Source organism: Oncorhynchus masou, chromosome 12 (assembly GCF_036934945.1).
Source record: "Oncorhynchus masou masou isolate Uvic2021 chromosome 12, UVic_Omas_1.1, whole genome shotgun sequence".
Classification (NCBI taxonomy): Eukaryota; Metazoa; Chordata; class Actinopteri; order Salmoniformes; family Salmonidae; genus Oncorhynchus; species Oncorhynchus masou.
Window position 1 is genome coordinate 62,845,696 of NC_088223.1, and position 12,087 is coordinate 62,857,782.

Sequence of the window (12,087 nt, forward strand, 5' to 3'; positions counted from 1 at the left end):
TAAATAAAGGTTAACTACTGTTGTGCTGCTGACTGTACAATCCGTCTTCAACTGGAGTGCTGCTGCCTGCTACGTCAGGCACTATGCGACATTTTCTTTGACAATGGAATAGCTAGGTAATGTGAAAGAAAAAGGTATACGTTGTTGGTACATTGATGTTTACCTGGACAAGTCATCGCGCACTATTGTATCATCAGACTATTTGTGCTTCTGTAGCGGATATTCTCGGTGAATGATTTCAGGAATATATCCTACCATGCAGCCGGAAGGAACATTTACATGTGCATGGTTTAGAGTAAGTACTGTATCGCTTTCCGTCTCTCTTTTACGTCAAAACTACTGATAAGTTTTCTAGGGCGAAGGAAGTAGGAAGAAAAACGAAGATCTTTTTGCTCAAGGATATGGAATTTGACCCTCGTCTTCCTGATCTTTTCTATGTGATGCTTTAGTAAGTAGCTACGCCTCTACTAAAATGAATATCCTCTTGTGATTCTATACCACTATAAAGGGAACTATCGTGATTTAGACAGTTTAAAACAGCACGGATGCAGAATACTAATAAGACCTATGCGACATTTCAACGGGATACTTTATTATAGTTTCACATTGCTAATTCTGTCTGCGCCTTCGTTCTCCAACCTGGTATCATACACTAGACGTAATATAGTAAATGAAAAGGATCGGCCACTCATTAGTATAATATGTTATGTTTGGTATGGTTACATAAGACCAAAGGTTACTTACAGGAGTAGTTCACTATTTTACAACTTGATGTTAAATGGTTCCTCACTCTAAAAGTAGTCTATGGGCCAGGGGAAACTGTATTCCATGGTTCAGTTTTCTTTAAACAGCCACTACAAACTTCAGCTAACTTTAGCCACCACAAGTTAATCAATTGAAGTGATGTGGGTATGTGAGTCAAATCGCCTTTAAGTACTATAAAACTAGTTGATTTCCAGTGTTTTGGACATTCTTTACTTTTTTTATAAACATGCTCATATGGCCCCATCACTTCCATTGATTGTTAGCTTGTGGCTAAGGTTAGCTGAAGTTTGTAGTGATTTTTAAATAACTGTACCGTGCAATCTACTCTCTCGGCCCATAGAATACTTTCAGGGTGAGGAACCCTCTAACATCAGTTTTCCTTAAGGCAAAAACGAAAGGTGGGTGTATAACATGAATATCTAGCAACCCAAAGTTGCGTGTTCAAATCTCATCACAGACAACTTTAACATTTTAAATAATTAGCAGCTTTGGAACTACTTACTACTTTTTAGCCACTTTGCAACTACATAACATGTCAGCTAATCTTAACCCTTTAACCTAACTCCTAACCTTAACCACAGCAACAACTAATTGGAATTCTTAACATATCATACATATTGCAAATTCATGTCATACGAATTGTAATATGTAACATTATATACGGTGTCCACCCACTCTGCCCAGAGTTGGTGAAAATGTGCATTGGTGATGACATTTCACTTCCTTATGCTATTAAATACATTTTACCAAGACAAATATGGTTCTGAATCTTTCAGTGAAGTTTTCCCCAACATATCACATTATATCGAAAAGTCAGATTTCATAACCTAATACATCCGATAATTAGCACCAAGCTCTATTTAAAGAGTGGTGGAGTTCTCTCACCTGAAACTTATGAGGATTTAAAATTTTGTGGTCATCGTCATCCAAGTTGTTCCGCGGGGCGCAAATAGCATATTTAGCATGACACGAGCTGAATTAAATGTTAAAAGGCTCTGTTGACATTTCAGAGATACGCTTGCTTTTGTAAGAAGTCTTGGAAAAAGAACAGACACTTTGCATTAATATGAACAGCATATACTAAAATATCAAAATACATGTTATATCACAATCTATATCTATCTTACCTCTATTGATTTATGTCATCCTCATTTGAGAAGAAAGATGTTGAGTTCAATGGAGAGCCTGTCAGGTAACCTTATTTCTCGGACAGCATCCAGCCTAGATGATGCGATACTATTTCTCAGATTTTTGCCACTTTGTCTCTGGTCTCCTTTGAGTTTAGTCACCCTATTGTTGACAATCCTACAATGGTAAAAACGCCAATAAGTTTTGAATGGATTATGATAGAGACATGAGGTTTGGACCATTGGTTTCTTAGGCCACTATCTACACAATCAACATATTATTTCACTCATTGATCAACATATGTTTTTGATTGTACACCTTATATCAGGGATCATCAACTAGATTCAGCTGCGGGCAGTTTCTATTTTCTTCAGCAGATGGTCAGAGGCCAAAACATAATTACAAATAATTTGTAGAATGCAAATTGACCGCAAGAAACCTGAACAGATATAATATTTGATTGAAACATAATCATTTCAAACCTTGCTTACATGTATATACGATCACATATGCCTCTTTATTATGCGTGGCAATACATGAACAGATTTCCAAACTTAAAATCATTAGGAGCTGATTTCCTGGTGTTTTCAGTCTTATGTCCAACAATAAAAAATCTCAGAAAACTTGGGGGGCCAAATAAAACCTGGACCGCCAGTTGGGGAACCTGCTCTATATTATACAAAATGTGATGATGGAAATCCACAAATTAATACATACAATATGAAACGTAACATATGCTAATTTGAACGTCCCTGATTTTCATTTACTATGTTACGTCTACCCCTGAGTCCCACTCACATGCCAAGATGTTCCGTTTTTTCTAGAGCGCTTTGGAACTTATATTTAACTGCGGGGGGAATGGGTGGAGGCTATGGAAAATAGAATGATGGCTTCAGTGGGGAAATCTACAGTAGGCAATAGGCCTGTCATTTTGTCATTTGAATGACTGACTGGCTAGACAGTAGATATTTTCTAGAGAATGTTGATTATGGTGTAATAAATTAAGCAAATATCTGGATGATTGTAGATTTTGATTACATGGTAGTTTGTTTTGCAATCATTTTGGAGCCACCAAATTGGCAGAATTCCATGGATTTAAATGTGTTTGTGTTTCCTTGTGCTGTAAATGTTTTTTTTGTTCTACAATTGCTATTTATCCATAGATGACAATATGCTACCTAGAGAAAACAATAGAGTGAACTTTGGGATTGTAATTTGCTGTGCAGTGTCCAGTGTGCACACTTAATAACATTTCTCCCCTCATGTTTTGGTGTGTTGACCCATCCACAATTCAGAAATGTTTCCCTCCAAATGAAAACAACAAATGCTTCTTTACCCATGACTCAGAATAAGCCTACAGCACAAACTCACCATTGGGTATAGATTTATGCTGGGAATTAGGAACCACTGTACGGTCCCCTAGCGACAGTCCCTATGGTGAGACTTGAACAGCTTACTAGAATCTGTCCTGCATTTCAGCAAAGACAATGTAGATACAGTACCAAGACCACTGTCAGAGCTAGGCTGATACTCTGCATAGTAAGAGACGTGGAGACAGTGATGCACATTTTGTCAATGCATCTCTCTCTCTCTCTCGATTTTGTTTCACCTTGGACTTGGTTGCCCTGGAAACAAAATCTACTCATCCAATCAGATCCCTCTTCCCACACGCATTTGCACAGACCCTTCTCTCTCATTGTGTGTGCTCTCTCCAAGACATCTTATGTGTCACACCGCTGATGATAAAACCAGGTATACACCACCAACACACGATTGTACTTTTTGATGCTGTTATCATGTCATTTGTTCCTCTTCAGATGGTGTGGTGGTGTGTGATCGGTGTTATCTGGTTCACTGCAGTGTCTGAGGCACTTGAGAGGTCCCAGGATTATATTTAGACACGTGAAGCCCCAGTCTCTCCTAGTTCATAGATCAGTTCTCCCCACTATTTATAGTCATCTGTGTTAGGTGGCCTTTAATGTAATGTACTTCATAGATAACGTGTCTGAAAAAATTCTCGGCCTTATTGACACAGGCCTGTAATTAGTCTGAATGGCTGTCATTGCATTGTACAGTTCCACTATTGTCAAGTATTTTCTATGTAATACAGTAAATTCAGCTAGATTAAAGTTTTTTTCTGGGTACTATAGCGAGATGTTTGAAAGATTATGGTGATGGAATGTGATTCATATTTAGTGGAATTTTTCTTTGTGATGAAAGGGATAGAGCACAATGGCCAGTCCAGCACCAGCATGCTGCAATACCCCTCCATGTCCAGATGGGGGAGCGGCGGTGGCCCAAAAGACAAAGCACTTCATCACGGATGACTGTGAGCTGAGCAAGGAAGAGCTGGATGGCCTCATGAGGGAAGGAGGTGAGGACACAGACCCTAGTTGTTGATGTAGCCTATAGTGTTTTATTCCCACCATCCAAATACCTTTACATCACATTAGACTGATAAGACTTCAGTAGTGGTATTGAATTATTCTGTAATAGATTGCCTGTGTCATCTGATCTCCCCACAGAGGAAAGTCGCCCCTTCCTGGTGGTCCATCATCTGCTTGATGTGAAGGAGGCAGGTGTGCCTGTGTTACTGCCTGGGACTCCAGTCATCTGCAGAGTGGACAGCACCGAGAGATACACTACGCGCTCCAAGGTGTGTGTGTGTGTGTGTGTGTGTGTGTACATAGTGTTTATTCATGTGTCTGTATGTTATATGCACATCTGTACCTTTCCACATGAGCACATGTTTACATTATGTGTAGGCTACACAAGTCAATGGCATGTTTTCTCTTCCAGGTCCGTGTGTGCACTCTGTACACTGTGAAGCTGACCCATGGCAAGTTCACCTGGACGGTTAAAAGGAAGTACAAGCACTTCCAGGAGCTGCACCGTGACCTCTACAAGCACAAGATGATGGCCCACTTCCTGCCTCTGGGAAGGTCCGACTCAGAGCACCAATCAGAGCTCAGACATGCAAATCAACCCATTATCTGTGCTGAGAATAATTTGTTTAGAGGGGATGCACTTCAAATCAGAGTGAAGGCTTGTTGTGATTTTGGTACGAGTTTAAGCAGTAAAATGTTTAGAATATTAAAATGTCTATTTTTAGATTTGCAGCCCAGAGAGCGCAACTGAGGGCTATGACAGAGGAGATGCCAAGTCTACACGGGACTGAGAGGATGAGACGAACTTCCAGCAAACCGGTATCACTCTTACAACCATGGAACCATACATACTGTATACAAAAAGACAGACACTGATAAACACCATGGTACACATGCAGACAGAGAGCCACACATCACTCAGTCTTACATCTACATAGTTGTAGATAATTCCCTCCACACAAAAAACGAGGGATCAATCTTGTGACTTTTTAAAATCATCATCAGGGGTTCTTCTGTCTATCTGACCATTTGATTTGTTAATGTAGGTCCAGTCAGTTCTGATTTCTGATCTATCTGTTATAGAAATACCTTGAGGAATACCTAAACGGCCTTCTGGAGAATTCCTTTTGTAAGAACTATCACGGCATGGTGAGTTAACATGGCACACACATACACCAATTACCATTCATTGTCAGACAGTGATGACAGCACATCCTATCTTGTTCCGATTCCAGCTGGAATTCCTTGATGTCAGTGCTCTCTCCTTTGTCAGTGAGCTTGGACCCAAAGGCCTGTAAGCACTATTAATAGTCTATGAGAGTGTGTGTGATGTTATATAAAAAAGAGAAACAGTGTTATTCAGTATATTTTAATGTTGACTGATTCTATGTCTGTGTGAGTAATGTCATTGTGTTTCAGGGAGGGTTCCATCTTCAAAAGGTCAGGAGGTCACCGTATCCAGGGGTTGAACTGTATTGGTCATCACCAGTTCTGCTTTCGCTGGTCAAAGCGCTGGCTGGTGGTCAAGGACTCCTTCCTGCTCTATATGAACCGGGAAAATGGGGTCGTCTGCTTCGTACTGGTCTTTGACCCGGAGTTCAAAGTTCAAGTGGGTCGTGCATATACTGACACCAAGTATGGGGTTTGCATTCAGAACTTCACCAGGTAAGTTCATAGTGGAATCCAAAATATTATTACTTTTTGACAGACACACAAAAGTGTACCCTCAAATAGACACTTGTATTCCTAACTGTTTTTCTTATTTATGAGTCAATTCCTAGCTGTTTGTGTATTTGTGCGGGCAAGTATTGTCTCTCTGTGTAAACTCGTGTATGTGTATTCTCGGGATGGGCATTTGAAATTATTTCATTATTCAAATAATGCCATGATATCATGATATTTTTTCGGATATCCGGATAGTCGAAATACATGTTTTTAAATAATTATGATAAATGTTTTACTTTAATGGAGACTCGAGAGAGAGTTGGTGCGCTGTGCACGGAGAGAGAGAGAGAAAATAGCCAAACCGACTAGTTGACAAACTATCTATCAGACCGTCTGGTATGGCCTGTCTTGACTACATCAAATTGTTGTGAAATAGCTAGCTACTGCAGCCAGATAAGTTAGCCAGCTAGCTAGCTAAAGTAGCAAAGCTAATAGAGGCTATTTTGCTGCACTCCCCATCCAATGTCTACAACAACTCCATTCATATGAAACCACAGCCTACCTGTTGGTTCATCATTATAGCCTACTCCTTTTCATTTAGCCATTTTATTTCCATAAGTTTAATTCCATTTTGCATTGGTTAGAAATCGCCCACTTCACTTGCTACACTTGGAGCCTCTGAATGTAGCTCCGCTTTGTTTGACTGACAATAACAACAAGCTACATGTGTGAAACCATAGACATTAAAACCAGTGTGAAACGTGTGTAAGCTACTGGTTTGTCTTTTTTATGCGGCACACTCATAAAACTGATGTTTTATTTTCATTTTGGCTGTAATGGTCTATTTTTGTAGGCCGCCGAGTGGCGCAGCTGTCTAAGGCACTGCATCTCAGTGCTAGAGGTGTCACTATAGACCCTGGTTGGATCCCGAGCTGTTTCACAACCGGCCGTGATCGGGAGTCCCATAGGACGGCGCACAATTGGTCCAGCGTCGTCTGGGTTAGGGGAGGGTTTGGCTGGGAGAGGCCGTCATTGTAGAATAAGAATTTGTTCTTAACTGACTTGCCTAGTTAAATAAAGGTTACATTTTAAAAAAAGATTTCGCAATATCAGATCATTTAATTTTGGACAAAGCCTTAAAAAATAATAATAGACAAAGCCTTTTTATAAAAAATGATTACTCTCCCAAGTAGTCGAATAATAACATCTGTTTGGATATTCGAATAACCGTGCCCATCCCTATTGTGTTCTTACATGAGTGTTTTGTGTGTGTAGGAATCTGGTCATCAAATGTAACAGCTACAGACAGGCTCACTGGTGGAGCCATGAGATCAATAGGCTGGCTGAGCCCTGTGAATTCCTCCAGGTCCAACGCTTTTTGGGCTTTGCCCCGCAACGGGAGAACACACTCACTAAATGGTCAGATGTTGCTTACAATTAGATGATAATGTGGTATGTGTACATGCTGTATATACCCTTAACTTGAATGTAATGTCTCTGTTTATGAATTGGTCATATTAAAGGTATGTAAATGGAAGTGGCTACTTTGCAGACCTGGCTGATGCTCTGGAGCAGGCCAAGGAGGAGATCTTCATCACAGACTGGTGGTGAGGAGCAGAGCTAGCACCATATAAATATATTTGAACATTCTATTATTATACAGTATATCTCTATGGCTAGTTAGCCGACTGTGTTCCAAGACTTGTACTGATGTAAGCACAGTGCTCTCCATAATTATAGAGAGTGGTTATCCAGAGCCATATACATTATACTGTAGAAAATGGCTCTGCCGTGAGCTAAATAAGAGCATACAGCAAACAAAACAAGTATTTGATCTCAATATCAACGGAGATCACTGTTTCCAACATGTATTAGGTTTGTTTCGAATTAGTCTGTAAATAGCAGGACACAGTGTAAATATGTACATGGTTAACATTGCATGGTGAATCTGTCTTTCCCTCCCTCCCTCCCAGGCTCAGCCCAGAGGTTTTCCTGAAGAGGCCAGCTACAGACACATACTGGCGCCTGGACCAGATCCTCAAACGCAAAGCAGTACGAATCTACTTCCCAACGTTCTCCTATCAACATGTTTCTAGTCTCCCTTTTACCTCTCCTCCCTCCTCTCCTCTGAATGCACGGAAGGATAATCCCTCCTCTCCTCTGAATGCACGGAAGGTTAATCCCTCCTCTCCTCTGAATGCACTGAAGGTTAATCCCTCCTCTCCTCTGAATGCACGGAAGGTTAATCCCTCCTCTCCTCTGAATGCACTGAAGGTTAATCCCTCCTCTCCTCTGAATGCACGGAAGGTTAATCCCTCCTCTCCTCTGAATGCACTGAAGGTTAATCCCTCCTCTCCTCTGAATGCACGGAAGGTTAATCCCTCCTCTCCTCTGAATGCACGGAAGGTTAATTCCTCCTTTCCTCATCCTTTCCACCTTCTGTGTAGCCTGGCAAAAGCGTACCTCATGACCACACAGCTGTGACCCACTGGTCTAAAAAGGAGGCTGCCTGTTAATGAAATCTTGATTGGTTGGTTGGTTCTCTGGAATATAATTTTTTCCTGGGGGGTTGAGATTGTTTGGTTTGGAAATCAAACAGTTGTAATGGAAGGGGGTGGCACTCTGGGGATGTGTGTGGCTGTGCCTGTGGGCGTTTGAGTGAGAAAGACACTGAGGAGACCCAACCAGTAACAGCACAGCCCCCTTCATTATCAACGCATCGTGCCGACAACATCAAAACAGCCTTTCCAGACTCTGAAGTCAGAAGGACTTTGGTATCAGCCAGACTACCTTCGGTGTATATCCATCCTTTCTTTTCTCTGTGCAGGAACAAGGTGTCAAAGTATGTGTGCTCCTGTACAAGGAGGTGGAAATGGCCCTGGGCATCAACAGTGGCCACAGCAAGAGGACACTGATGGACATGCACCCCAACATCAAGGTCTGTCTGAGACGCTCCAATCTCTGCTCTGCAGTCAGGTGGTGCTTTACACCTGAAAAAACAATCCATATAGCTGGCTCTTAGTCATAACATTGTAGCACAGTGTCACACTATACAGAGGAATCATACACATCCTCATGCTTTCATTACTATGTTATGTTAATCTGGGTATTTTAATTTAATATTCAAAACCTTATTAGATTTGTGTCCTTAGCTCCCCTAACATCTACCCAACAGGTGATGCGACACCCCAACCACATGTCCGCGGTGGTGTTTCTGTGGGCCCATCATGAGAAGATGGTGGCCATTGACCAATCAGTGGCTTTTGTGGGAGGCTTGGACCTGGCCTTTGGGAGGTGGGATGACAGTCAGTACCGGTTGACTGATACGGAGACAACCAATCATATCTCTGAAGAAGAACCAAAGGCTCCACTGGCTGAGCCAGAAGTGAGACACCTCAAGACAAAGTCAAGATGAATCTTTCTCTTGTGGTGTTCTGTTCTGGTAATCCATAGTTCAGTGTTACCTGGTGTTGAGCGGTGACTTTATTACCAGACTGTCCTACTCTGCCCCCTAGGCAGCTGATTCGGGTGACCAGGTGGATGGGTCAGACTTGGCCCAGGATCCAAAGCCTACAGAGCCAGAGGAGGTCAAGGAGGTCAACCATGTGGACCTGAAGAACAACACCCAGTTGTGGCTTGGCAAGGACTACAGCAACTTCATCAGGAAGGACTGGGTCCAACTGGACCGCCCATTCGAAGGTACAGTATGCACACACGATAGCTCAATTCATAACCCCCCCTATCACTCCAGCACTCACTAACACACACGTACATGCATACACAACACACCCAAGAGGGCTCATTCTTAAATGTAAAGTCCTTTGTTCCCCAGACAACATTGACCGCACTGAGGTGCCCCGTATGCCGTGGCGTGACTTGTCTGCTGCACTCCACGGCAAAGCTGCCAGGGATGTGGCCCGCCACTTCATCCAGCGCTGGAACTTTGCCAAGGTCAGAACCCAAATAAGAGGTTCCTAAGGATCTTTCTCTCATGACTTTACTTTGATGTGCATTCAGAAAGTATTCAGACCCCTTGACCTTTTTCCACATTTTGTTATGTTACAGCCTTATTCTAAAATGGATTCAATTGTTTCCCCCCTCATCAATCTACACACAATACCCCATAATGACAAAGCAAAAACAGTTTGTCCCCCCCCCCCACAATTCTTGTGATATCCAATTGTCCCATCGCTGGGAGAGGCAAAGGTTGAGAGCCATGCATCCTCCAAAACACAACTTTGCCAAGCCGCACTGCTCACTAAACCCAGATGCCAGCCACACCAATGTGTCGGAGGAAACAATGTACAACTGGCGACCGAAGTCAGCATGCATGTGCCCGACCCACCACAAGGAGTCGCTAGAGCACGATGGGACAAGGACATCCCGGCCAAACCCTCCCCTAACCCAGACGATGCTGGGCCAATTGTGCGCCGCCCTATTGGACTCCCAATCACAGCCAGTTGTGATTCAGCCTGCAATTGAACCAGGTCTGTATTGACGCCTCTGAGATGCAGTGCCTTAGACCACTGAGTCACTCGGGAGCCCATCAAATGCCAGTCCTACATTTTCCAACAAACATAGCTATCTACCTAACGTCACAGAGTTTCTAAACCCAGAGGCGCAACATCGCGAGACTTACGGGAACACTTGCGAAACAATCAGACCAAGCCAGGGTTTGGGGTTTGAGAAGTCAATGAGAGAAGTGAAATATTCTTCCTTAGCAGTTTATTTTCTCGAAATCTAAAGGCACAACTGAGATTCCAGTAGTTGAACATTTTATTACACCAATTTCGTGAAAGGGACAAACTGACATGTTTTCATTTGTCAAAAACAACTTTATCAAAGGAGTGCCCTTACAAAAAAGATTGCAGTTTTGAAACTGCAGTAAAATGCATTCGACTGTGGTATTTTGGACTGCAACATTACTGCAGTAAGAAAAAAATGTTATTTGGACGCAGTAGTTGCGGCATTCTGCAGTTATACTGCACTCTTACTGCAATCTTTTTTCGTACGGGTGCCTTCGATTTCACGGCCTGCAAATGTGCATTTCGGCGCTAGACCCGATGATGTGTTTCTACGCATGAGCATAGCTAGAAAACTTTGCCATGACGTTGCCTATAAGTGTGATTGGGGATTTCTATTGGAGAAGCAGTTTTAGCCTATCTTCATATTGTACTGTCTTTGCTAATGTACATCAGTTCAAAACCAACACCAAATTTTGGGCAAATGGTCACGCTGTTACCTTAGAATGCAAACAATGGTCTTTTGCAACACTAGCTGGCTAGCTAATCCATAGTCCAAGCTAAGGTAAAAGCTAGCCATATTTCACTGAAACAAATGCACATGTATACAGTGCAGTTAGGCACTCCATTGTGCAAATGGATGCTTACTAGCATCAGAAAAACTCACCAGTTTCGAATCTCTAGAATAGATTCCAATACCCACCTTCTCCTTTCTTCTTAACATTTTATCCAAATCTGTGCTGATCAACAGTGCCAAACGAACAACTCTGCCATTTGACCATCTTGATTGTAATATGCAGATCTGATTTGGATGCTGTACTAGCCCATGTCCAGCATCTCTACCTGTGTGAAGCTAGCCACAATAGATGAATTTGCGGGTTGCATTCAAAATAAAAAACAACTATTGAAAGTGAATTTAAACGGATACAAGTAGTGTAATCATGCCATATTTCGACTAGTTAATGCTAAACAATAACGGAATGTTATATAAATACAACAGAAGACAATCATTCAAATCAGTTGAAATTGCACTGGATGTATTAGACTTTAGAATTGCTTTGGGAGCATACTTACAGTTGAAGTCGGAAGTTTACATTGACTTAGGTTGGAGTCATTAAAACTTGTTTTCAACCACTCCACAAATTTCTTGTTAACAAACTATAGTTTTGGCAAGTCAGTTAGGACATCTACTTTGTGCATGACACAAGTAATTTTTCCAACAATTGTTTACAGACAGATTATTTCAATTATAATTCATTGTGTCACAATTTAAGTGGGTCAGAAGTTTACGTACACACGTTGACTGTACCTTTAATCAGCTTGGAAAATTCCAGAAAATGATGTCATGGCTTAGAAGCTTCTGATGGACTAATTGACATAATTTGAGTCAATTGGAGGTG

General features: G+C 41.8%; 1 protein-coding gene across 2 annotated transcripts in view; it reads left to right on the forward strand.

The window, feature by feature from the left end:
• The window catches only part of LOC135550618 (phospholipase D2-like), a 36,659-nt gene continuing 24,572 nt past the window's right edge, over positions 1 to 12,087 (forward strand). Inside the window, exons 1-15 of one of the 2 annotated variants that reach the window (XM_064981598.1) lie at positions 1 to 448; positions 4,114 to 4,267; positions 4,419 to 4,549; positions 4,693 to 4,835; positions 5,006 to 5,099; positions 5,364 to 5,429; positions 5,516 to 5,574; positions 5,700 to 5,945; positions 7,221 to 7,364; positions 7,469 to 7,552; positions 7,919 to 7,997; positions 8,773 to 8,883; positions 9,121 to 9,330; positions 9,461 to 9,644; positions 9,778 to 9,896. In XM_064981598.1, coding sequence (XP_064837670.1) covers positions 4,126 to 4,267; positions 4,419 to 4,549; positions 4,693 to 4,835; positions 5,006 to 5,099; positions 5,364 to 5,429; positions 5,516 to 5,574; positions 5,700 to 5,945; positions 7,221 to 7,364; positions 7,469 to 7,552; positions 7,919 to 7,997; positions 8,773 to 8,883; positions 9,121 to 9,330; positions 9,461 to 9,644; positions 9,778 to 9,896 — 1,812 coding nt within the window. In that variant the 5' untranslated portion in view covers positions 1 to 448; positions 4,114 to 4,125. The remainder of the gene's footprint in view (positions 449 to 4,113; positions 4,268 to 4,418; positions 4,550 to 4,692; positions 4,836 to 5,005; positions 5,100 to 5,363; positions 5,430 to 5,515; positions 5,575 to 5,699; positions 5,946 to 7,220; positions 7,365 to 7,468; positions 7,553 to 7,918; positions 7,998 to 8,772; positions 8,884 to 9,120; positions 9,331 to 9,460; positions 9,645 to 9,777; positions 9,897 to 12,087) is intronic. The other variant, XM_064981599.1, reaches the window with a different exon arrangement.